Below are 26,446 nucleotides of genomic sequence, written 5' to 3' on the forward strand. Positions count from 1 at the left end.
CTCTCTCTCTCTCTCTCTCTCTCTCTCTCTCTCTCTCTCTGTCTCATATGAACTATTGCTTTTATCAAATAAACTGAAAAATTGGATTGTCTTAAGATTTTTCCTGGGCGTGGTGGCGCACGCCTTTAATCCCAGCACTCGGGAGGCAGAGGCAGGCGGATTTCTGAGTTCCAGGCCAGCCTGGTCTACAAAGTGAGCTCCAGGACAGCCAGGGCTATACAGAGAAACCCTGTCTTGAAAAACCAAAAAAAAAAAAAAAAAAAAAAAAAGATTTTTCCTTTATCACTAGCCATTAGGAAAGAGAGGCATTGGTGACACAAAACAAAGAGGCAGCTTGAATAGACAGGAACAGGGTGTCCTTCAGTATGATTTGTAATACTGTCATCTCTCAGTCTGGCATTCTAATTTGAATCTTATTTTATTTTGTATGTATTTTATTCAGCTCACATATATGTATGCATATGTACCACGTGTGTGCCTGTTTCCTGCAAAGAACAGAAGAGGGTGTTGGATCCCTGGAATGGAAGTTACAGATGGCTGTGAACATCCTGTGGGTGCTGGGAACTAAATCCAGCTCCTCTGCAAGAGTGATGAGCTAGTTGGCTTCTTTTTGTTTCCAACTTGACACAAGCTAGAGTCATTTGGGGCGAGGGACTCTCAATTGAGAAAATGCCTCCATAAGATTAGCCTGTAAGCAGGCCTGTAGGGAGGGCATTTTCTTGATTGATGATTAATGGGGGAGGGCCCAGCCCATCATGGGTGGTGCCACTCCTGGGCAGGTGGTCCTGAATTGTATAAGAAATCAGACTGAGCAGGCCCTGGAGAAACAACAGTTAGCAGTGTTCCTCCCTGGCCTCTGCATCAGCTCCTCCATTTCCTCCTCTGACTTGGGAAATGAAATAAACCTTTTGCTTTCCTAAGTTGCTTTCAGTCCTATTGTTTTACCACAGCACTAGAAAGCCTAACTAAGTAGCCAACGATCTCCACAAGGGATACATTTTTCCAGCCCCCTGGATTTCTTGTTTGTAAATCCAGAAGAGGTTAGTGGAGGTAAAGTCTAGGATGAAAGCAGCTGGAGAGAGTGGCATAATGTGACTATGTGTCCATAAAGCTTTATCTATAAAAATTTAAGGTGGCAAATCAGCTCATGCATCATAGCTTGCCCATTGCTGCTCAAACCTATGGTGGAATTGAAACCTTTTGGGTTTATTATTTCCTGGAAGCAGGGCATAATGAAAAGAAGACTAATCTTAGCCCTGCTTACCTGTTTGTTTTGTAAGACAGGGTCTTTGTGTAGTCCTGGCTGTCTTGAAACTCACTCTGCAGATCTGTCTGCCTCTGCCTCCCGAGTGCTAAGATCAAGACATGCCATCATTGCCCAACTTAATCTTAACTTTCTACTTTTTAAGTTTTTTAAAAAGCGTTTCTTATAACAGAATCAGAACTTACTGAGTCTTAGGAGAAAAAAAAATCTGAACCCAGAATTCTGTGTTGAAATCACAGCACTGGCTGGGTGCACGGCTGAATTCAGTTAGGTCCTTAGATTATCGTGAGGTGCGATTTCTTTGTCGGTAAATTGGGGTGGTGATAGTTAAGCCATGTAGAGTAAGGTGTACGAAGGCAATTGAAGTGTGCTTTTCATGACCCTTGGCTTGTGTTGATTCCCCTTCAGGAATACCAGCTCATGGTGGGACTCAGTAATGCTATGCTCTGGGTTTCCTACTTCATCACCTTCTTATTGATGTATTTCATCATCATCTGTTTGCTGTGTGGGATTTTATTCCTCAAGGCAAGTATCCATTTGCACTCAGCACGTCACAGCCTTAAGGAGGATGAAAAAGTTGAAGTGTGGGCAGAGTGGGTTAGTTTACCCAAGAGTTAATGTGTTTCTCCACTGACTCCACTGTGGGGGTTCAAAAGGTGTGGTCTATCAGGAGTGGGGAAAAAGACACAGATGAATGGCCCTTCGTAGACAGTGACTTCAGCGTCTCCGAGTGGCTTGACTTATTTCCCTAGGGAGGTAGTCCATATCTTCCTTCACTTCTGTGCCTTCCCCCTCCCCCATCACTTCACTTGTGACTAAACCAGCTCCCTGATTATTTCATCAGATTACACACGAGAGAGTCTTCCAGCATAGTGACCCGCTCTTCATCGCCTTCTATTTCATGTGTTTTGCCGTCTCCTCAGTGCTGCTCGGCTTCCTGATTAGCACACTCTTTAATAAAGGTGAGCTGACCGGAAGAAACTCTCGTTCAGGAAGCAACCTCGGAGTTTCAGATGCCACTGGATAAATTTCAGGAAAGTGTCTCCTTGCACTCTCAGTTAAGTAAGAGTCTTGATGGGGCACATTCTGTGTACTAGGCACAGTGCAAAATGCTGGTGATATAGTGGCAGGCAAAAGAGTCCCCTCCCTTTGGAGAGTTGTATTCTTGCCTTTGTAGTAAAAGGGAGGCTTGTGTCAACTGACCCTCTTTTTCCTTCTCCCTTTCCAGCCTCTCTGGCCACTTCCATTGCAGGGTTCCTCCACTTCCTCACCTTCTTTCCATATTTGATACTATATCATAAGTATGACCAGATAAGCCTCAGTGGGAAGCTGGCTCTCTGTCTCATTACCAACACGGCGCTAGCATTTGGGACTGACTTGATATGTAAGCTGGAAATGAAGGGTGAGTCTTCCCTTTGTGTCAGCACCTGCATTAATTTTCGTCCCAGAAGGAAAGGACAGACCATAGAGAGTGGGGGAGAGCAGGGCTAAAGGGTAGTTTGAGTGTTCCTGCCCTATTGGCTTTATCATTAAAAAAATACCGTGTGTGTACCTTATATACGTACATACTATGTATACATATATACATGTACACATTAAGGAAAGTGATATAAGTGATATTACAAGTAACATATTAAGTATTTATATTTGTACATATATGTTATGTGTGTGTTTTACCTATGTCTCTTCTGGGGAATAACAGACAACAGATGCCTTTTACACTAATTGTAGGTTTTTCAAAGATGAGTTTATCCAGCTGAGAAAACCTTGAGTAGGGTTATGGTGTATAGACAAATTTGCTTGTGTGTTTAGTTGTATTTAGAAAGACAGTAAGTGGCATTGTGTTTTAAGTTTTTGTTTATTGGCATGGTTTACTGGCAATTATTCTTCATTTATGATTGGTTTTGTGTTTTAATCTGTCACTGGAGAAATTTCTGCGGTTCTTTTTTGTGATCTTGTTTCATTTTCAGTTAGTCTACTACTGAGCTGTTGTAGTAAACATTCTTTGGAAGTTTCTACCCTACTTTGGATCATTTAGTTCCCAAGTAAAAACATAAAACCTTTATATTTATATTAAGTTTTAAAGCACCAGAGCTGGGCAGATATCAACCCTTTATGCTATTTTGTCTACCTCCCTGTCAATGATCCCGAGGTATTACTTGCTATGTTTTGCTTGGGCTGATCCTCATGGCCATGCGCTCACACTCCACCTACCTGATCCACCTACCTCATGGTGTGTCTTCTTTCTCCTTCTTCCTCTCTCTCCTCATGGTCTCTGCCTTTGTATACATACCTCTGCATGGGATTGCTGTTAGTTTTTGCATAATTCCATCATACTTTCCTTCCCACCTTCTAGTGTTTCCTACAAGAAATTTGCTCTGGGCCAGGCAGTGGTGACACATGCCTTTAATCCCAGCACTTGGGAAGTAGAGGCAGGCAGATTTCTGAGTTCGAGGACAGCCTGGTCTACAGTGTGAGTTCCAGGACAACCATGACTGCACAGAGAAACCCTGAATCGAAAAACTCAAATAAATAAATAAATAAATAAATAAATAGAAGAAGGAGGAGGAGAGGAGGAATAGGAGGAGAAATCTACTCAGGCTCTAGTCAGTTTATTTCTGTGTGTTACGTGGAGCTTCTATCTTGTAGGTTTTAATATCCTTTCTTTGTTCTGGATTTTTAAAAAAGATTTCACCATAAAATGTTTCAGAGAGGTTACTCTTGGGTAATTTACTTTTGCTGCACTAAGTGCTTTCTATCCCCTACACGTTCCACATTTGAATGCTTTAGGGTATTATTTCATTGACTAGGTCTCCTATACCCTCAACCTGTGGTCTCTCACCCTTGGGAATGCTGACTAGACAGAGATTTGATCATCTAATGATGTCCTAGAGATCCTGTGTTTTGTCTTCAAGTATTTGTACTCTTTCTTCTAACTGATCTCTGTTGTTGAGACTTTTACACTTGATTTACTGAGCTTATAATTTTAAAGATTTCTCTTTGACTCATTTTCAAAATCTGAGTCTTTACTAAATTTCTCATTTGTATCCTGAACTAATCTTCTTTAATTCATTTAGCTTTTTTATCTGGATTTATTAGACTCTTTAAAAATTATTCTGTTGAATTCTTTATCTAGCAGATCACACACTTTGATCTCTTTGGAACCTGTTGATAGTTGTGGACTTTAACAGGTGTACTCTTTCTTGTTTAATTTTGCTGTGTTCATCAGTGCAGCTGATTTTACTTGTTTGTACACAGTAGTAACTTCCAATTTCCTACATGCTAGCCTGGGGAATAGAAGCTGAACCTTACTTCTTCTTACTGATGAGTATAAGTTTATATGTATTGTTGGTTGTAGTCATGAGAATTTGCCTTAGAGAACTGAAGTATTGCTGCTTCACACCCAGATCTTTCCTTTAATGATTCTATGATCTTGTGATTGTTTATGTCACTGTAACTTTTAGTTGGGCTTGGCTAAAATTTTTCTTCCATTATTTTTTTTACTTCCTTTTCCTCCTGGGAAATCTAAATGTAATAGTGTCATCAAAAAACCAAATAGATAGTACGTGTCTCCAGTGTACAACTGCAATTTCCTCCTTTAGTCTTAAAGCGTCTGGATGTGGTGTGTGTGTGTGTGTGGGTGTGTGTGTGTGGGGGGGGTCTCTAGAAACACCACAACAGAGTTTTGAAATGCTAGAGGCAAGAAGGAAGTCCAGTTCAACAAGATTGAGTGGCCAGAGTTGGTTCAAACTTTGAAAGTCTGGCCCTGGGTAGTTTGTTTTAAGCATATTTAAGCACAGAAAACTTGTGAAAAAAAAATCCTGGTGATAATCAACTCAATTCTGTGTTCACAATGAAGCTTAAGATATGACTACATCAAAGCTCTTATAAAAATAAAGTGATATCTTCCATATTCCAAGATAGGTTCTATCGATTAAATGAGAAAGCAGGCTCAAGGGAAATGGTGCTTGTTATAAGGGTCTGGGAGGATAGTGCTATAGATTGACTAAGAGGAACAGGCTCAAGGTAAGTTTCTGTGGGAGCCAGTGTGGCCTGGTACATAGAAATAGCACAGAGAGTTCCGTGCCATTAACCATATCCATTCCAGCTTTCTGGGTGAAAAACAGGTTATACATCTTTTTCTCTGAAGAACCCACCCCTGCATGGTTAGCATTTCTGGTCTTCCTGTGTGTATCTGTAGGCACAAGGACCTACATGCCTCCTATCCGTTTTCTTCAGCCACTGCTGGACATCTGAAGTAACTGTTTCCCCTTTTGTTTCAGGGCACGGCGCTCAGTGGAACAACTTTGCTACAAAAGTAAACGCCGATGATGACTTAACCTTGGCCCACATAATAGGAATGTTTTTATTTAGTGCTTTTCTGTATGGCCTTGTGGCCTGGTACTTAGACGCTGTCTTTCCAGGGACGTATGGTGTGCCCAAGCCCTGGAACTTTTTCCTGCAGGTGAGCACCTGCATGCCAGATATTTAGAACCCCAACCCCAGTCCTTCAGTACCTAGTTTGCGGTACCGAAGCAGGATTATGTCTAATGGCCTTTCCATAGGGGTTGGTGGTATAAGACTTCTTGTTTCTGGGACAAATACCTGAGAGGAACAACTCAAAGCTTTAAGTATGCTTTAGTCCACATTCCCATAGTCACATCAGTTTGAGATGAGGCAAGGCAGAACATGTTTATGGGAAGGCATGACAGAACAAAGCTACTCATCTTGTAGTAACCAGGAAGCAAAGAAAACCGGGATATCTGTGCTGGGGGGATCCTGCCCTCTTCACGGTTGGCCTAACTAGTGCCTGCGTTACTGGATGTTGCTGCTCACAATCAACCTTGTTGCCTCTCCAGTTACTCATCTCTATAAACACCTCAAAGACATACCCAGAAATGCGTTTTATTGAATACCTTGGCAAATCTCAAGGCAATTAAATGGACAGTGAAGATTAACCACAGTGCCTCACCCTTTTTTGCATGATCACCACTCTATGTAATGAAATGATTTTCTGCAAAGAGATCCCATTTGAATGAATACACACTAATAATGTCTATAGACCTGAGTGGGAAGAGGAAAAAATATGCTCATGTCTCTTTTTAGTTTTTTTTTAAATATGACCATGCGTATTTATGGAAACTGGTATAAAATTTAATGCACATGTATAATGAGTAGTTTATCAAATCAGGTTAATTACCATTTACACTTCAAGTTGAGAAACTATTAATTTCTCCCTTTTAGTTCCTTAGAAGATACATTAATAGATCAGTGTAAATTATAGTCACCCTACCATGCTGTAGAACTATGTATTCCCTCTAAGTTTATTTTATTTATTCCCGTTACTCTTTCCACATCTCACCCTGTAGTGACTATAAATGATTCTGTATCTCCATGGGAACATGAGGTATATGTCTTTCTGTATCTGGGTTATTTTGCTTAGCATTGTTTCTTCCAGGCATTCACACCCAGGTAAACAAATGGCAGAGTCTTCTTTTATGATCAACCATATTCCATTTCATAAGCATATCCTACTTTCTACATCCATTTACCCATCAAATCTATGTCTTGGCTACTGAGAATGGTGTTGCTACAAACATGAGAACACAGTTGGGTGTATGCCCAGTTGTGGGGTTGCTGTTTCTATTTTTTGTTCTTCTGGGGAACTTCTACTGTGCTGTTTTCCATAATGGATGTGCTAATTTAAATTCTCAGCACTAGTCTTTGAGAGTCCTTTTGCTCCACATTCAACAACACTTTTTATGTTTGTTTTTTGTGTTGGTCATGTTAATGTGTGTGTGTGTGTGTGTGTGTGTGTGTGTGTTCAGGGGGGGCATCCCCTGTGGGGGTCTTCTTTCTTGAGGCAGTGGAGGGGAAAGAGAGTCAGCAGAGTATAAGACTTTGTCTTACGAGATATTTAGGGTTGCTGTATAATAATAAAAAGTTTACTTATCTAAGTCTAAGTTACTGTGCTACTGTAGCTGACCTGCCTTCTGTGTTCCTCTGAGGCCAGAGACTGCAGTCCCTGGCACTTAACATCTCATCCTAAAACAGCAGGAGATAAAGTACAGGATTAATTGGTAGAGCCTTTTCCCTTTTACCCAGATGACTCTTGCTTTTTGGACTGGAGGAAGTTTGGAGCAATAAACTTCTATTGAATCATGAGAAGAGAATAATGCTTGCAGAAGGACAAGCTTTTACAAAGCAATTATGCATAAGCTCACATAAGTTCATATACAGATTCATGAATGTGCATTTATGAATTTCCATTCGAACCAGTTGGGTCCACCTTGCATGCATTGTCACAATAACATATGTACACACACACATCTATACTTACTTATGCATATGGAGCAAAAGACCAAGCACTGGTGCAGAAAGAACTCACTCATTCTGGATTAAAAAATGAGCTCCAATATTTATTGCACAGAGAAAGAAAAAGCGTCTACCCTTTTAATGCTAAATGAATTAAACCCAAGTTTGTAAGAAAAAAAAAAAACAAACCTTTGTTCCTTTTAATAAGACTAAGCCCGCTTTGTTATTAAGAAAGGACCTGTTCTGTCCCATGGTAAGGAGAAGCTTGCCTGCTCCTTCTGCTTTCTGCAGTTTCTTTTTTCTCTTTCCCTCCACAACTACACATTGCTCTCTTAGTTTTTTTTTTTTTAGATTACCTATAATTTCTAAGTTATTCCACTCTGCATTCTTTTTCTAATCTTGCTCTTTCCTCCTGCTCTGATGTCAGAATAATGCTCTTATTCTCAATGCCTTTTCTCCAATGCTATGCCTCTACTTCTCAGTTCTTCTTGAGCCCAGTTCTGTCTAAAAAGTGTTCTGTCTAAAAAAGTTCTCCTCCGCTCAATTCCCTCTCTGCTCAGTTCCCATAGCTCAGTTCTTCTGACTCCTCTCTTTGTTCTCAACACTTAACATCTTTTGGAATACATGATCACATGTTAAAAAGTCCATCGCAAGTTCACACACACACAAAAATCAAATCATAAATTGAAATAGAAGTTTACACCAGAGAATGTATATATGGAGTAATTATCTAGCTAAATATCCATCACCTGTCTCAGCTCCACAGGTTCACTGAAGGTTTAAAACCATAACTGTTATTAGTGAAGTTTCGTATAGATGAACCCAGTCAATATTTTATCTTCTATCCTAGCACCTGTTAGTTACCTTTCTATGACCTTTGGGTAATGGTTTTACAACCTCTTGGAATGTGCTCTGAGTAGGAGAAAGTCTGGTTACTATCTAAGAGCAATTAACTGGTGACACGTGGGAGACTGGCAGAGTTCTCATTGCAGTTTTGACTACCAGAAAATGACTTAATAACAGCCCCACTATAAAAGAGCTGAATAATCACTGATATAATTTTAGGAACTCTTATAGGATCATCATTAAGACTTAAGAAGTCATCTATTTGTCTATATAGCATCACTACAAGACAGTACATTTTGTAGGTCTGCAGAGATCTGCTCAAAAGGGGTGGACTAGTGATTGTTATATATGGTTAATAATAACAGGAAAAGCATATTAATTACAGGAATCTTTCCTAAAATGAATTCTCTTAGGGCCTTGCCTAATAAGAGCGAATCTGTCACAGATTATATTACATTATATTATATTATAGTCTGAAGCAGACCATCTCAGGAAGATCACCTGCTAGTTATTAGCTTGTCCTATTATGGCTCCAAATGTGTATGTGTGTCTGTCTGTCTGTCTGTCTCTCTGTGTGATAATATATTCTTGTGCTTTTAATTTGTAGCTCTTGTAGTGATGCTGGATAAATTTTATTTACTGGACCTTTGTATGTCTTTTGAGAAATACCTATTCATATAATTTGCCATTTTGAAATTGCATTACACTTGATTTTCCTACTATTGAAGAGTTTCAGTTGTCTATCTATTCTGAAAACATTCCTTTTGAACAACTAGTTTAGAAATATTTTCTTCCATTTCATAGGTAAGTTGTAGTTGTTCTTTTGGGATGTTATTATTAAAAAATAAATAGCACCAGCTGTCCATGAGTCTTAAAACATTGACCCATTTTTCTTCTAGTAGGTTTAGGTGTTTGGTTATCATATATGCTGAAAGATTGGCCTTTGATCTCCTTCTGTGCACAGAGATCCAATTTTCTCAGCAACATTTATTGAAGAGACTTTTAAAATTCAATGTCTAAAAAAATCAATACATTTCTTATATTTGGTACCTTCATCAAAAACTAGCTTCTAATACATATATGGCCTTATATTTGGATTCTATATTTTGTTCCATTTATCTGTGTGTGTTATTTCAGTGTTATCCTAGTTAGATACCACAGCTTTACAATATAGTGAAAGACCAGATATATGGATTTTGTAGTTAGATATTGTGTTTGTGTGTGAATGTGAATGCACAAACATGTATTAGAACACCTCTCTCTCTCTCTCTCTCTCTCTCTCTCTCTCTCTGTGTGTGTGTGTGTGTGTGTGTGTGTGTGTGTGTGTAGTCTCGTGGAGGGTGCCATGCTGTTCTACCACCCTCTACCTTACTCCTTTGAGACAAGATCTCTTATTGAACATGAAGGTAGACTAATGACCAGCAACCCTTACTTTTTAGCATTCTATTTAATTTCTTCAGAATTTTGTAATTTTCATTATAGAAGTCATTTATTTGATTACATTTACCCATAGGCAATTTTGTAGTTATTGCTGTTGTCAGTGGGATTGTTTTCTTGACTTCCACTTCAACTAGTGTGTTTTTAGTGTGTTTTTAAAAATCTATTCACTTCTGTAGGTTGACTGGTGAAGTTCTCTGCATTTATCAGTTATCACCTGCAAACTGAAATCATCTCACTTCCTTGTTTATTGTTCTTATTTAACTGCCCTGGCTAAGACTTTCACCACTGCATTAAGTAAGGGTGGTAAACATGTAAACACTCTTGTTCCAGATATTGAAAGAAATGCTTTCAGCCTTTCACCATTGGAGGTGATGTTGGCTATTGTGAGATAGAATTTAATGTGTTGGGTAAATTCTTGCCATATTTTATTTTCTGGATATTTTGTTTATAGTGAATATAGTCTGAATTTTGCCAAATGAATTTTCTATCTCCGTTGGGATGGTGCTATAGTTTTCAAAGGATCAAAACTTAATAGCTTTGTCAAATATATAATTAAGTGGAGCAAGCTTTCCTCTATAAATGTTTAAATGATAGAAAAGACAGAGACTACATAGTACAGTGTACTAAGTACTAAGTACTAAGATACCACAGACTTGCCTTTCATTGCTTGTATAACATCGGTGAAAAGGAATTTTTGGTTAAGAAACATAAGCCAAATGATTTAAAATATTTATGAAAATGATTTTTGTCTTTATAGATTCACTGAAAAGTGCCAGAATAGCCACAACGTGTAGCCCAACCCTGCTAGAAAGAGCTGACTCAGACAGAGTGAGCCAGCGCTTTCCGCTATGGATTCACTGACTTCTGAGGTGGTTTCACTGACTTTCTTCTTGCAAAGCTGAGCTTGAAGCAAAATGTGTATTCTGTGATCATAATTTCAGAAATTCATATTACAGACAATTTGCTTCCTATTATACCCATCACAAGTGATGACTCATCAAGTCATCCATTGTAACCCTGACCAGAGTGAAACAAGCTAGAGAGTTTTGACATCTTAGAGCACTTAGCTTTCAATTATTACTATGACTATCATTATTATTAACATTATTACTATCATTATTTTTGGTTGTTGTTATTTAGAAAGCCTACTGGTTTGGAGAGCCAGCCTTAAGCAGGGAAGAGAGCCAAGTCTCTGATTTACTTTCCAGTGATTTTATGGAGCCTGAACCTGTTGGCTTAGTGGCTGGCATCCGGATTCAGCATTTGTACAAGGTATTTATTTATTCACCAGGTTTCTGTTTCTGTTTCTCAGTAGGATGGAGAGAAAGTATAGTATGGAGATTAGATGTTTGTCATGGCCACAACTCCACAGCTATGCTAATTAAAAGATAAGATGAAATAAGATGAAATTGAAGTGTATACAAGAAAATCAAAAGTCCATTTATTGGCTGGGCATGGCAGCCAAATCTTTTATACCATCCCTTGGGAGGCTGAGGCACAGAAATCATGAAGTCAAGGCTCTCTGTGTTGTTTCTCTTCTTCTCCCTTCAGTATACGATCTACCTTTATGTAGATAATAATGCTGCTCTGTGTGATAAGAGGTAGAGTCAAGATGGAACTTTTATTAGGTATTGATTTGTTGTTGTAAACCAAATAGTATCCTGATTTGTTTTACAGGTTAGAGGTTAGGTTGTTTTGAACTCTTTCTGATATTTTTAGGTGTTTATTCTTTTCTGAATCTTCTCTTTTTTTCCATTTTTAATTAGGTATTTAGCTCATTTACATTTCCAATGCTATACCAAAAGTCCCCCATACCCCCCCCCCCACTCCCCTACCCACCCACTCCCACTTTTTGGCCCTGGTGTTCCCCTGTACTGGGGCATATAAAGTTGCAAGTCCAATGGGCCTCTCTTTGCAGTGATGGCCGACTAGGCCATCTTTTGATACATATGCAGCTAGAGACAAGAGCTCCGGGGTACTGCTTAGATCATATTGTTGTTCCATCTATAGGGTTGCAGTTCCTTTTAGTTCCTTGGGTGCTTTCTCTAGTTCCTCCATTGGGGGCCCTGTGGTCCATTCAATAGCTGACTGTGAGCATCCACTTCTGTGTTTGCTAGGCCCTGGCATATTCTCACAAGAGACAGCTATATCTGGGTCCTTTCAGCAAAATCTTGCTAGTGTATGCAATGGTGTCAGCGTTTGGAAGCTGATCATGGGATGGATCTCTGGATATGGCAATCACTAGATGGTCCATCCTTTCGTCACACTTCCAAATTTTGTCTCTGTAACTCCTTCCATGGGTGTTTTGTTTCCTATTCTAAGAAGGGGCAAAGTGTCCACACTTTGGTCTTCGTTCTCTTGAGTTTAATGTTTTTAGCAAATTATATCTTATATCTTGGGTATCCTAAGTTTCTGGGCTAATATCCACTTATCAGTGAGTACATATTGTGAGAGTTCCTTTGTGATTGGGTTACTTCACTCAGGATTTTTTTTCAGAAAACTTATACCTGCTTACATTCTCTAGCCTTCCAATGAGCTATTCTAACTTAATTTGAATGTTTAATTTCATAATTTGTGGCAATTGAATCCTTTTCATAATCTCTGCCATGTGCTTGGGTTAAGGGCCAGTGGAGGACTGTCTGCTATGTGCCTGGGTTAAGGGCTAGTGGAGGACTGTCTGCTATGTGCCTGGGTTAAGGGCTAGTGGAGGACTGTCTGCTATGTGCCTGGGTTAAGGGCTAGTGGAGGACTGTCTGCTATGTGCCTGGGTTAAGGGCTAGTGGAGGACTGTCTGCTATGTGCCTGGGTTAAGGGTCATTTCATTAGAAACATGGTTCTGGGGCTCATTTTTACCAGTTATCCCTACATTCTGCTTTGATCATATTGCACAGGTGTCAAGTAGACTTTTCATTGGATTGTTTTGGATATTTACTGACATCAACCATTGTTTTAATATTGCAGTGCTAAACCAAAGAAAGTGTGTTCTGCCATTGTTCTGTTATCTCTCCACTCTCCAGTTTTACTTTCCTACAGAACCCCCCCGGCATACACCTCTGATGTTACAGTGGTTCATTTCTTCCCCGACCTCTCCATAACTTTGCACAGAGTGTCACGAGTGCTCAGTAGATCCAAAGGCCTCTCATTAGACATGTGAAGAAGCACAAAGTAGCAAGGATTAACCAACAGTAAAGGCACAATAGATGAGCTTCATTAGGAGCATGATATAGATGTTAAAACTAGTATGCACAACTTTAAAAATAGTGATTAATATATTAAAAATAATTTTAAAAGCCCCCAAAATTAGGAAAACACTAAGAATATGAGCATAGAACTAGACCAGGACATAAGCAACTGAAGTCTGTAGTTAATTTATAGACCTGATTGGCACACTGCATTCAACAAATGCAGAAAGTAAAGACACGTGGAGTGCTTTTAAAATGATGTCATCAGCCTCTGACACATCTCAGCCTAAAATGAAGTCAGAGTGTTCTCCTCACCTCATTGGGGATTAGTTAAGCAGAGTAGAAGGTGACTAATTAGAAAACCCAAGTTATCTGTCAAATGAAAGAGCATAATTCTTATTGTCCTTGCTTGCCTCCTAGAACTTCAAAGTAATATTCTATTGCTGAAAATACCACATATTTTGGACATAGGATTTGGAGAAATTAATTTGTAACAGACCTGGAAGCCTCTTCCCTCAGGACTAGCTCTCATAGTATCAGAAGCTGCTGGGAATGTTGTCTAGAGTGAAAAGCAATAAATATCCTAACCAGATTAATGCCTATGAGCCATGGGCCAGCCCCAATTGCTATAACTACAGTGTGACCCTTACACCTTTTACACGAAGCCCAGGAAATATTGTGGAAAGGGGGTGGGAAGACGAAGAGCCCGATGAACAAAATGATTGCCCTGAGATAAAGGAAAAAGGGAGAGAGGGAGGGGGAGCATGGATGCTTTACCTAAGTATGTCTTCAATAACAACAAAGAGGTCAAGTTGAAGTTTTTCAGACAGGGCTTAAAGAAACTTGGTTCAGAAGTCGGGTGTGGTGAAAATGAATTTATGAAATTCCTAGCCAAATGGATGGACCTGGAGGGCATCATCCTGAGTGAGGTAACACAATCACAAAGGAACTCACACAATATGTACTCACTGATAAGTGGATATTAGCCCCAAACCTAGGATACCCAAGATATAAGATACAATTTGCTAAACACATGAAACTCAAGAAGAATGAAGACTGAAGTGTGGACACTATGCCCCTCCTTAGAATTGGGAACAAAACACCCATGGAAGGAGTTACAGAGACAAAGTTTGGAGCTGAGATGAAAGGATGGACCATGTAGAGACTGCCATATCCAGGGATCCACCCCATAATCAGCATCCAAACGCTGACACCATTGCATATACTAGCAAGATTTTATCGAAAGGACCCAGATGTAGCTGTCTCTTGTGAGACTATGCCGGGGCCTAGCAAACACAGAAGTGGATGCTCACAGTCAGCTAATGGATGGATCACAGGGCTCCCAATGGAGGAGCTAGAGAAAGTACCCAAGGAGCTAAAGGGATCTGCAACCCTATAGGTGGAACAACATTATGAACTAAGCAGTACCTCGGAGCTCTTGACTCTAACTGCATATGTATCAAAAGATGGCCTAGTCGGCCATCACTGGAAAGAGAGGCCCATTGGACACGCAAACTTTATATGCCCCAGTACAGGGGAACGCCAGGGCCAAAAAGGGGGAGTGGGTGGGTAGGGTAGTGGGGGTGGGTGGGTATGGGGGACTTTTGGTATAGCATTAGAAATGTAAATGAGCTAAATACCTAATAAAAATGGGAAAAAAACAAAAACAAAAACAAACAAACAAAAAAAAGAAGTTGGGTGTGGTGGCTCAAGCCTTTAATCCCAGCACTCGGGAGGCAGAGGCAGGCAGATTTCTGAGTTCGAGGCCAGCCTGGTCTACAAAGTGAGTTCCAGGACAGCCAGGGCTATACAGAGAAACCCTGTCTCGAAAAAAACCAAAAAAAAAAAAAAAAAAAAGAAAGAAAGAAACTTGGTTCAGGAGAGGAGCTGATGTCTAGTGGCTAGCAATGGTTCACTTATGAATGTTTGGTGAAAAAAAAGAATGAGTGCCTGGTATTGTTGAAGGTCTGAAGTTGCTTCAGTTAGCTGTGTCACAGAGCAGCCAAGGCAGTCTGTATTTCCAAGTTAGGACAGAGAGAGAGAGAGAAAGAGAGAGAGAGAGAGAGAAGAGGGGAGGGGAGGGGAGGGGAGGGGAGAGGAGAGGAAAAAGCAGGCCCTGTGGGGCCTACAGATAGCTGTAAAACCATGAATGAACTGAAACCCACCAAACTATACTCTTTAAATGGGCTTACTGTCCAGTGTGTGCACAACCTACATGGCTATTAAATTTACGAACTGGACTGATACCAAGAAATGGTAGTTCACAAACTCAGGAGAAACGTTTAGATCTAGGCAACCAAAGGCACTTAAATTCAGAGTCCACTATTCAGAGATGGTCACTGAAGTAACAGATGCAGTTTACCATCTTGCTCAAGGCACTTTCTCTTTCAGGCACAGGCGGAGACAGCGCTGTCTAACTAGTCTTTGTAATCCCTTTTGCAATGCTGTGCCCACTGTTAGATGTATAGCTTACGCGTGATATGTGCTCCCAATGCTGCCCAGCTGGCAAACTGCCTTTCTTCCTTTGAGAAATATCTTGACTACACTTACACAAGCACTGTTTTAGGCTCTCGATATGTTCCACTGGTGCATTCTTCTAATGTTTAGTGAACGCTTTAAGTATTTCCTATGCACAGATGCATATGTGTTTTCCTGTTATAATATTTCTGCTTTAGAAAAAATCGGGCATACCTTCTTCATAACGACAATCAGACCACGTTCTACAATGCATGCTACACAAGTGCTCAATAATTTCTTGTTAAATAAGCAAATGAGCTGGTTAGCAGTGATTAGTGACTAACGAGTTTTCAGTATATGAGGTAGAAAAATGATATGAGGTCCCTCAGTCTCCAATTTTGGAATGTGTGGGTTTGGGATGTGTGGGTAGATGGATAGTTGTGTGTCTCATGCAGATAAGAGCACAGGAGAGAGGGTTCATTTTGGTGGTATCTGCAATGGAGTTTTTAGCAATTCATTCTGAGACATAGGAGAAAGATTGATGGGCTGACTTGGTGTGACTGGATCTGACTGACTGTGGCTGAGTGGGTCTGACTGAGTGGGACTGACTGACTGAGTCTGACTGACTGGGTCTGACTGAGTGGGACTGACTGACTGGGTCTGACTGATTGAGTCTGACTGAGTAGGTCTGACTGACTGGGTCTGACTGAGTGGGACTGGCTGACTGGGTCTGACTGACTGTGGCTGACTGGATCTGACTGGGACTGACTGACAGAGGTTGACTGACTGGGGCAGACTGGAGTTTAATCTGTTTCAAGATTGGAGCAGAGCGAAAACATGAGATTTTCAGGGGGAAATCTGTAACCCTCCCCTGAAACAATCCCTATGACTGCCTGTAGGCATTGCTTGGTTTCCATAATTTAATCTCTCATTGATTTTATTTCTCCAGCCTTGAAATCAATGACATTTTTCTTCAACTCTGAATAGTTAATGAATCCTTGTTTACAGGTGACAATCATCAAATTTGTACTTGTTTCACTTTTGACAGGAATTCATTTTAAAAAACAGTACTCTGATGGCAGTAAATGACTTGTCTTTGAACTTGTATGAGGGGCAGATAACTGTTCTTCTCGGACATAACGGGGCAGGAAAAACCACCACCTTGTCCATCCTCACAGGTATGTATCCGGGTCACACTGGGTCCCGTTCTGTGGACTGAATGTGGGGCTTTTGCTGACACTTCTATGATAATTTTTTTATTGGTTTTCCCTAACATTGTTTTATCTCCTGTTAGTCTCTCTGAATCACAGAAAGCCATTGTAATTTGTTCAGTGTGCACTGCTCTCAGTGCAAATGTGTACTATGGACACATACTAATTTGTGGAGAATATCTCAAACACAGAGTTAAACTGAAAAAATTTTTTAGCAAATATCCCTATATGTATAGCCTACATTCTACCATTCCAACACTCTACTTTCTATATAGCTATAAACCCATTTTAAAATATTTCAAAGTTGAATCTATACATTAAATATTCTTCTTGCTATGTAATTGAGAATTTTTTGATAAGACTATTTCACAATGTTTAAGTTTCAGTTATTTGCTAATTTTTTGACATATGTATGTATCTGTGTGACCCAACTACCCCTTAAGATGGGCAATTATACCCAGAAAGTTCTCTAATTTCTCAAATAATCTGCTTTTAAAAACCCATTTGTATTTCCTTGTTTTGTGTTTTGGGGAGAGGAACATCTGTGCCACAGTGCACTGTGGTGATCAGAGGACAGCTGAGCTCTTTCCTCCCTCTGGGTCTGGTGACTGCACTCAGGCATCTAGGCGTGGCAGCAAGTGCCTTTGCCTACTAAGCTATCTCACCGGCCCAAGAATTCCATCGTTAATTCATTCCATCCTACATTTCATATGAACCAATAACTTTGTTTATTCTATCAATATAAACTGTTAATACACAAGGTATTGGGATAAAAGCCAAAAGTGAACAAATAGGCCCAAAGCCCTGACCTCCAGAAATTTTACAGTTGTTCGTGGGTAGACAGAGCTTTATAACGTGGCTTGAGAAACAGACAGGGCTCAAAGGAAGAGTGGCAACCTGACTAGCTCCTGCTTCGGGAGGTGGTGGGTAAGCGGAAATGAAATCTGAGTCTGAGAAAAGAGTAAAAGAAAAATACATAAAGAGAAAGAGTGATACGCATTACAAGGACATACAGGGCTTGGAAGCAAGAGGATAGAGACTGTCATGTGGGCAGAGATGGAAGAGAAAAAGTGAGAGATGGCAGAAAGAAGGTGACAGTGTCAGGTGACATCCCTGGGTCAGGGCTGAGATTCCCCAGGGCATGCTAGATGGGTAGGGCTCACTTCTGAGACAATGAGCTATGCAGATTGAAAGCTGTTGAATTTCTAAACCTTAGTTTAAAAACCTCTTCTTTTTTTTTCTAGTTTCTTTTTTCCCACATTTTTATTAGATATTTTCTTCATTTACATTTCAAATGCTATCCCAAAAGTCCCCTACACCCCCCCCCTGCCCTGCTCCCCTACCAACTCACTCCCACTTCTTGGCCCTGGTGTTCCCCTGTACTGGGCATATAAAGTTTGCTAGACCAAGGGGCCTCTCTTCCCAGTGATGGTTGACTAGGCCATCTTCTGCTACATATGAAGCTAGAGACATGAGCTCTGGGGGTACTGATTAGTTCATATTGTTGTTCCACCTATAGGGTTGCAGACCCCTTCCGCTCTTGGGTACTTTCTCTAGCTCCTATATTGGGGGCCCTGTGTTCCATCCTATAGATGACTGTGAGCATCCACTTCTGTATTTGCCAGGCACTGGCAAAGCCTCACAGGAGACAGCTATATCAGGGTCCCTTCAACAAAATCTTGCTAGCGTATGCAATCATGTCTGCATTTGGTGGCTGATTATGGGATGGACCCCCTGGGTGGGGCAGTCTCTGGATGGTCTATCCTTTTGTCTTAGCTCCAAACTCCTTCCATGGATATTTTATTCCGTATTCTAAGGAGGAATGAAGTATCCACGCATTGGTCTTCCTTTTTGATTTTCTTGTGTTTTAGAAGTTGTATCTTGGGTATTCTAGGTTTCTGGGCTAACATCCCCTTATCAGTGAGTACATACCAAGTGACTTCTTTTGTGATTGGGTTACCTCACTCAGGATGATATCCTCCAGATACATTCATTTGCCCAAGAATTTCATAAAACCTCTTCTTAAAGGCGTTATCCCTCAACGAATACCACGTGACTGTAAAGGAGTGCTGTGCTTGACACTAGTGCAGTGTTTCCTACCACTCATGGAACGTCCCTGTATCTGCCTTCTTAGACACACTCCATGTGTTACATGTGCATGGCCATGGTCACCAAAGACACGTCCTTGTCCCAGAACCTGTGAGTGCTGCTTTATATGTCAGAGATTTTTTCAAATGTCCTTTTTTGTTAGTTTGTTTTTTGTTTTTTGTTTTTCTGTATAGCCCTGGCTGTCCTAGAACTTACTCTGTAGACCAGGCTGGCCTCGAACTCAGAAATCTGCCTGCCTCTGCCTCCCGAGTGCTGGGATTAAAGGCATGCGCCACCACGCCCGGCTCAAATGTCCTTAAGCACAATCAGTGACTAGAGCCCTGTAAGGGTGAGGCAGAGCAGAAGAGGATGCCCAGCCCCAGGGTAGCCTCTACAGCTCCTCATTGACAATTATAAACTCTAACCCGTGTTTGGTAATTAATATGGCTCAAGTGACTAGAACAGTTCTCCACAGAATGTTCAACACATGCATGCAGAGCATATTAATCATATGTCACCATTGTTCAGTCATTTGTTTTCAGCATTAGACTTAAGTTGTTTGAGGCAAGGGTCATGTTTTGTTAATTTTTCTGTACATATGGATAGTTTTGGCTGCATGCAGTACCCATGGAGGCCAGAAGAGGGTATCAGAACCCTAGGAACTGGAGTTAAAGCCAGTTGGGAGCCACCATGTAGGCACTGGAAATTGAACCTGAGACCTCTGGAAGAGCAGCCAATGATCATAACTACTAACCATCTCTCCAGTCCCTGTTATTTTTTCTAAATGTTAATATTTTAAAGGCAATTTTGTTATAAGTCAATTGGTAGCAGTCACCTTGATTTTGCTTAAGAAAAGCTGTGCTGTCCTGAAAGAAATCTCTAGCCTTAGTCATCACGTTCTGATTAATGTCCTGTCTGAGAAAGCCATCGACCATCACCAGTTTGATTTCAGGTCCTGTGGACTTGACTAACTGACACATTTCATACAGATGAAATAATAAATCTATGGCCACTTGTGGTGCATTGGAACTACTGTCACATGCCTTTTCATTTTACTCCAAAGGAAACCTTGTCAAATTTCTTGTAAGGTAAGGTTAGTACTGTCAGACTCACTCTGTGATTGATTATAGGGTGGTATCTTTGAAGGAGAGCCTTAGTGGATATAGCCAAGGAAAGGAAGTCACTCAGGTGGGTATCAGTTAATGAATAGACGAGTAAAAAGTCATACATATACACAATTGAATACCATTTTGCCATAAAAAAATGGAAAGTCTGTCATTTGTGACAATGTGGATAGGAATGGAAAAAAAAATCGAGTTCCACATGGTGTAATTCATATGTAGAATAGAAAACATAGAAGTTGGGAGTAGAGTTGTGACTACATGAGTCTGGAGGGAAATGGGAGGGTATGGATGGAAAATGGGAGGGTATAGATGGGAAATGGGAGGGTATGGATGGGAAATGGGAAGGTATGGATGGGAAATGGGAGGGTATGGATGGGAAGTGGGAGGGTATGGATGGGAAATGGGAGGGTATGGATGGGAAATGGAAGGGTATGGATGGGAAATGGGAGGGTATGAATGGGAAATGGAAGGGTATGAATGGGAAATGGAAGGGTATGAACGGGAAATAGATCAGTGGTTACTAGGTTATTAGATAGGAATAAGAAGTCCTGGTATTTTATTGCCCAGTAAGAAAGCATCTCTAATAATTCCCATATAGTTTAAAAAGCTGGAAGAAACGAGTTTTGAAAGCTTTCAGCACTATACATTGTTTTTGTGCATTTGAAGAATCATGGTAAACCATGATTAACTATGTGGACAATGTTATGTTTTATGTGTCAAAAAATTAAACTTAAAAAGATAAATTAATTGCATAATTGCATGATAGGATAAAAACAGTGCTGGCAAAGCAAGCTTCTTGGATTATTTTCTATTTGGTTTAGATTAAGATCTTTTGAATCTACTTCCTGTAAAAATTTAAGTAGACTTTATATTTCCCAGCGATGTTAACTCTCTAGGTTCCTGATGGCTTCCTGCACTCCATAGCTACAACAGTAGTACCCCAAGTGTCTCAGGAAAGGCAGCATTACCAAATACTTCTCTCAAATAAACGGTTTAATGATGTAACTCAAAAAGTTAAAAAGCAAGGACATACCATATCCAAACTCACCAGATGTCAAGAAATAGTAAAAATCTGAGCCAAAATCAATGAAACAAGACAAACAATACAAAGAGCTGTTTCTTTGAGAAGATAAACACCATTGGCAGGCTGTTGGCTCATTAACCAACAGAAGGAAAGGGCTTGAACAGAATCAGAAATGAACAGGGAAACATTACAGCAGACTCCATAGAAATACAGAATATCACAAAAAATAATTTTAAAACCTAGACTCTATTAAGCTAGAAAACCTGAGGGGAAAAATAAAAAAGAATGAGTTTCTAGATTGAGTCAAACCACCAAAATTAAACCAAGATATCAACAACCTAAACAGACTGAAAACAACAAACAAGATTGAAATAGAAGAAAAAAAAAAAAGAGTCCTGGGTGGATTCACAGTAGATGGGTGGATTTACGGCAGATTTTGTTTCAGACTTTCAAAGAAGATCTACAGCCAATCTTTCTTAAACTATCTTAAAAATTAGAAACAGAAGGAACGCTCTCAAATATAAACTATGGATCAAATATTACTGTAATACCTAAATCAGATAAAGACAACAGCAACAAAAAAATAAAGCCATAGGACCATAGGACAATATCCCTGATTGACACAGATTATTACAGAGCCATAGGAATAAAGACAGTATGGTAATGGCACAAAAGCAGATATGAAATCAAGTGAACAAAGTAGACAATGCAAACATATGTACAGGTGGCTATAGCCACCTGATATTTGAAAAAGTTGCCCAAAATGCATACTGGTCAGAAGAAACAGTGTTTAGAAATGGTGCTTAGAATATCAGATGTCCAATCAGGCCTGCCCGAGAAGCTCCATCTCTCGATGTAGGAGAATAAAACTAGACCCATACCTATGACTGTGCACAACAACTAACCCCAAATGGATCAACAACTTGCATGTGAAACCTGAAACTGGTAGAAGAAAACAGAGGAAGTACCCTATATGATACAGGTCTAGGGAAGGACTTTCTGTAGGACTCCATTTGCCCTGGAATTAATGTCAACAACTGGCAAGTGGGACATCACAAAGCTGAAACGCTTCCTTCCATACCTCACAGGAAGAAAAGCAAGTGAAGAGGAAACTGATAGAGCAGGCAGGAGAGAGTCTCTCCTAGCTAAACATCTGAAAGAAGATTAATATCCAGATTTATACAGAGCATTCACTATTGGTGGGATTGCAAATTAGTCCGCCCACTAGGGAAATCAGTGTGGAGAATTCTCAAAAAGCCTAACATGAAGGAACCATGCGGCTCAGCTCTTCCACTCCTTGGCATTTGCCTCAAGGCCCCAATACCCTACTCTACAGGTACTTTCTCTGCCACGGTCATTGACGCTCTAGTCACAAGAGCTAGGAAATGGAAAGAACCTAAATGATCTTCAAGTGATGAACGGATAATGAAAATGTGGCCTACAAACACTATGGAATACTACTCGCTGTAAAAACAAAAACGGAAATTATGAACTTCGCAGGTAAACGGATGGAACTAGAAAAAGATCATATCGGATGAGGCAACAGAGATCCAGAAAGACAAACATCGAATGCTGTCTCTCATCTGTGGTCGTAGATCCAAATCTTCACGAGTGGGTGAACAACCTTGTAAGTGTTGCATTTCTGAAGGGAAAGACTTCCCCTGAGAAGTTCTACTCTAGCTGCCAGGAAAGTTTCCCCAGTGCAAGTGCCGCAGCTCTGCTTAGAGAGGTTTCCCCAGGGAGACAGTTCTGCTAGGAAAGGTATCCTGGGGGTCCGGAGTCAAGGAAAATCACGAAGTCCCACCTCATAACAAACCTCACACAGGAGATTTATCAGTAGAGAAAATACTGTTGGGGTGAGAAGCAGCAGAGAACTAGGCAGAAGGCAGGGTTCATACAGGGTTTCTTGAGGTGGGAATGGAGGTGCTTTCCAGACTCAAGGTTATGTGGCCTAATTTGGGGGGCAAGCTCAAAGATTGGTGGGATTTTATTCTTGAAGGGCAGGGCCTGGCCACTCTCCTAACTTGGGGCTAGGAATGACCATTAGAGCCAGTTAGAAAACAACCCCGTTAGAGAAGTCTGGAGGTGGGGCCTGGTCTCCTTTCATCTTGAGGAGCTGAGTCTGATGGTTACAGCTGTTTTATCCTCTGGCCTGGCTGCTGGAGTTCCTCAGGGGGACCTCAACATGTGCACGCATTAAGGGTTTACAATGTTTACAAAGGGAATCCACCACAGGGAGAGCTTTCTCTGCTGGCCAGCTGCTTGGGTTGGCTTGGATAGCCAACAATCCTGGAGTAACTCCAGGTACCAAGAAAGCAATAAGGACTATGGGTGGATTTAGAGGGAAGAATATCAGAATACAAGTGATTTGAAGAGAGAAATGGAAATAAAAGGGAGAGAACTCTAATTATAGAGGTGAGGAGATCAATACAGAGGGAGAGAGAGAGAGAGGATAAAATAACAGTAAGGGTATCTGAAATAAACCCCACAAGAAATCAAATTATTTCTTTATAATATATATTATTTCTTTGTAACATCATATTCTTTATTATATCTTTATAATATAATTTACCTAAAATTACATATAACAAATACAAGTCTGTGTGTAGTCATATATATTTTAAATGAAAATTTCCTACCTGGGCTGACAGTGTGCCCCACGAGAACCCTAGGCTATGTAACAGAACTACCAATTCCAGACATGAGAAACCCCCTTTCAAGGTCTCAGCTTGGGAAACCTAAAAGACTCTCCAAACATTATAACCTGCTTCCACAGGTCTTCCTTCTAGAGTTTATCTCTATTCCTCATGACTCAGTGCACTTCAGGCTTAAGATTCTGATGATCAGAACTGGATCTTCCCTGAAAGCCTCCTACCTGAGGACTAGCTTTCATGGTACCAGAAGGTTCCTTGCAACCTTCCGAAGGGGGACACAATCAACAGACCTATCCAGCTGTGACGCATATGAACCATGGCAATGACTAGCACAACAAGATAACAGTAAGGGCGCAGTGGTGGCACACATACCTTGGAAGTAACCAACAGTTCTCTAATTGAACTGAAGACCTGCTCAACATGAGGGAAAACATGCCTGGTCAACTACCTAGGAAGAGAGAGGTCATGGATCTTGGAGGAAAGCCTACAACTACTGCTTTACCTAAACCATCATAATCCCAAACTGTATTCTAAATACTTATCCTTTTAACCACAGATATGTGTAGACCTCTTCCATCATCAAAAAAAAAACTTCTTGTTGCCAAAGAGACCATTCCAGAAAATTACAACTGACCAAAATGCAGAAAACAAGCAAGTTTGTGGTGTCTAGTCCAGTGGATAAATCTACAACACAACTCCTACACCTAAGGCTCAGGAAGCATGGAGGAAGAGGGTGTGGAAGGATTGTAAGAGCCAGAGCCACACAACGTCTGCTCTGAGATCCTGTCTCCTAGAAATATAAGGGAAGATACACCTATGAAATCTCAACAATATGGCTACATAGAGAAGACCCAAACAAGGAGGATAGTGGTAGATATCGTAATACGGAAGGGGAACTCTCACAGGGCCCAACCATAGACAAAGAACAACAGACAACTAAGGAATGTCAAGAGAGGGAGAAAATAGTCAACCACAGAGAAGAACTTCCCAATTTGCTATATAATACCTGAAATCTTATATGTCCAAGTAGCATTAGATGGACTGAGAAGGTTGTATTTGTGTGTGTGTGTAAATTTAAAAGAGGCCACAAGTTTGAGAGCAAATGGGGAGGTACGTGGAAGGGATTAGAGGGAGGAAAGGGGAAAATGCTGTAATTATATTTCAAACCAAAATACTCTCAATAAAGACATAGAATTAGACAAGAATGAAAAGTCACTTCTTTCGCCATTTCCATGAGATCATGACCACTGGCATTAGGTATCTCTGTGGACCACACTTTTGCTTTTGGCCCACAGACTCTGCAGGCAAGTTACCCAGTAAGCAGCACATTGCCATGTGTCTTTGCTTATCTAAGCTCTGCCATGTCTTTGCTTAATTGTAGGTTTGTATCTTCCTACCAGAGGAAAGGTCTATATTAGTGGATATGACATCTCATCTGACATGGTTCAAATTAGAAAAAGCTTGGGCTTGTGTCCCCAGGATGACCTGTTGTTCCCGATGCTGACAGTGTCAGAACACCTTCATTTCTACTGCGTGGTGAGCACTCACTCTCTGCTCTCCTCACGTCCTCCAGGCAGTGTGAACAAGGACCTGCAGCCTTACCTTCATCAAAAGTTCATGTTGGAAGCAACAAGAAGGGCGAGCATGTGTACACAGCTCTGTTAAAGCCCTAATATAAGAATTTTCTAAGCACAGGGTTGAGATCACTGCATAAACTCTGACTCCTCTTTTTTAGATCAAAGGAATACCTTTGCAGAACCAATCAAGAGAAACTAACAGAATGCTCACTTCTTTTGGCCTGCTTCAGCAAAGTAATACCATGTCAAAGGATCTGAGCGGAGGAATGAAGCGCAAGCTCTCAATCATTATAGCTCTGATAGGGGACACTAAGGTAACTGACAGTTAAAATGGGTTCTTGTGGGGCTGGCGAGATGGTCCTGTGGTAAAGTACCTGTGGGGCAGGCACATGGAGACTTGGCTTCATTAATATCCCTAGCACCCAGGTAAAAGTGCATGGTTTTGGGTGCCTATAATGTTAAACCAAAGATGATGTGGAGACAGACTGATCCCCAGAAATGAGTTCTGGGTTCAGAGTGAGACCCTGTTTCAAAAGATAGGCACATAGGGTGGCTGAGGAAGACATTGGACATCAATTCCTGATATCCACATGTGTGTACACACATAGTAAGAAATAAGATAAAATAAAATGGGTCTCTACTCCTGCAGATTCAAACACAAAAACTGGCACAAACTCAACTCTCCCAAATGATAAGGAGAGAGAATTCCCATTATTAATGCAACTGACATAATGTTTGACATAATGCCATAACTTTGACAGTTAAGGATTTAGTGGTTGTTCATCCTAGAGTGGTCTAGAGTCTGTATTTTTGCTTAAACATGTCTCCCATATATAGTAGATTATCCCACTTGTGGCAAACATGAAGTAAATTGGCTCTTGGTTACTTACTTTTGTCACTAGGTGGTGATCCTTGATGAGCCAACATCTGGCATGGATCCAGTCTCCAGGAGGGCCACCTGGGACCTACTTCAGCATTATAAAAAGGACCGTACCATCTTACTGACCACACACCATATGGATGAGGCCGATGTGCTTGGTGACCGGATCGCCATCCTGGTCATGGGGATCCTGAAGTGCTGTGGCTCTTCGCTTTTCCTGAAGAAACTATATGGTCTCTGTCTGTCTGTCTGTCTGTCTATCTATCTATCTATCTATCTATCTATCTATCTATCTATCTATCATCTATCTGATTCTTTGTATTTTTAGCTGGGTGTGGTGGCACAAGCCTATAACTGTGGTGCTTAGTAGGCTTGTGAGAGTAG

The 26,446-nt window shown here is 40.7% G+C and overlaps 1 protein-coding gene across 7 annotated transcripts in view; it reads left to right on the forward strand.

Moving 5' to 3' along the window:
• The window catches only part of Abca14 (ATP-binding cassette, sub-family A (ABC1), member 14), a 121,428-nt gene that overhangs the window by 17,926 nt on the left and 77,056 nt on the right, over positions 1 to 26,446 (forward strand). For 4 of the 7 annotated variants that reach the window (XR_003946550.1, XM_017312271.2, XM_017312273.2 and 1 more), the window contains exons 7-16: positions 443 to 550; positions 1,673 to 1,789; positions 2,109 to 2,226; positions 2,493 to 2,666; positions 5,548 to 5,729; positions 11,006 to 11,137; positions 16,553 to 16,682; positions 24,987 to 25,141; positions 25,341 to 25,496; positions 26,085 to 26,295. Coding sequence is in view for 6 of the 7 variants with exons in the window: in XM_017312271.2 (XP_017167760.1) it covers positions 443 to 550; positions 1,673 to 1,789; positions 2,109 to 2,226; positions 2,493 to 2,666; positions 5,548 to 5,729; positions 11,006 to 11,137; positions 16,553 to 16,682; positions 24,987 to 25,141; positions 25,341 to 25,496; positions 26,085 to 26,295 (1,483 nt within the window). In the remaining variant the exon portion in view is untranslated. The remainder of the gene's footprint in view (positions 1 to 442; positions 551 to 1,672; positions 1,790 to 2,108; positions 2,227 to 2,492; positions 2,667 to 5,547; positions 5,730 to 11,005; positions 11,138 to 16,552; positions 16,683 to 24,986; positions 25,142 to 25,340; positions 25,497 to 26,084; positions 26,296 to 26,446) is intronic. The other 3 variants (NM_026458.4, XM_006508142.3, XM_006508143.3) reach the window with 1 other exon arrangement.

The sequence above is a fragment of the Mus musculus genome, chromosome 7 (assembly GCF_000001635.26).
Source record: "Mus musculus strain C57BL/6J chromosome 7, GRCm38.p6 C57BL/6J".
NCBI lineage: Eukaryota > Metazoa > Chordata > Mammalia > Rodentia > Muridae > Mus > Mus musculus.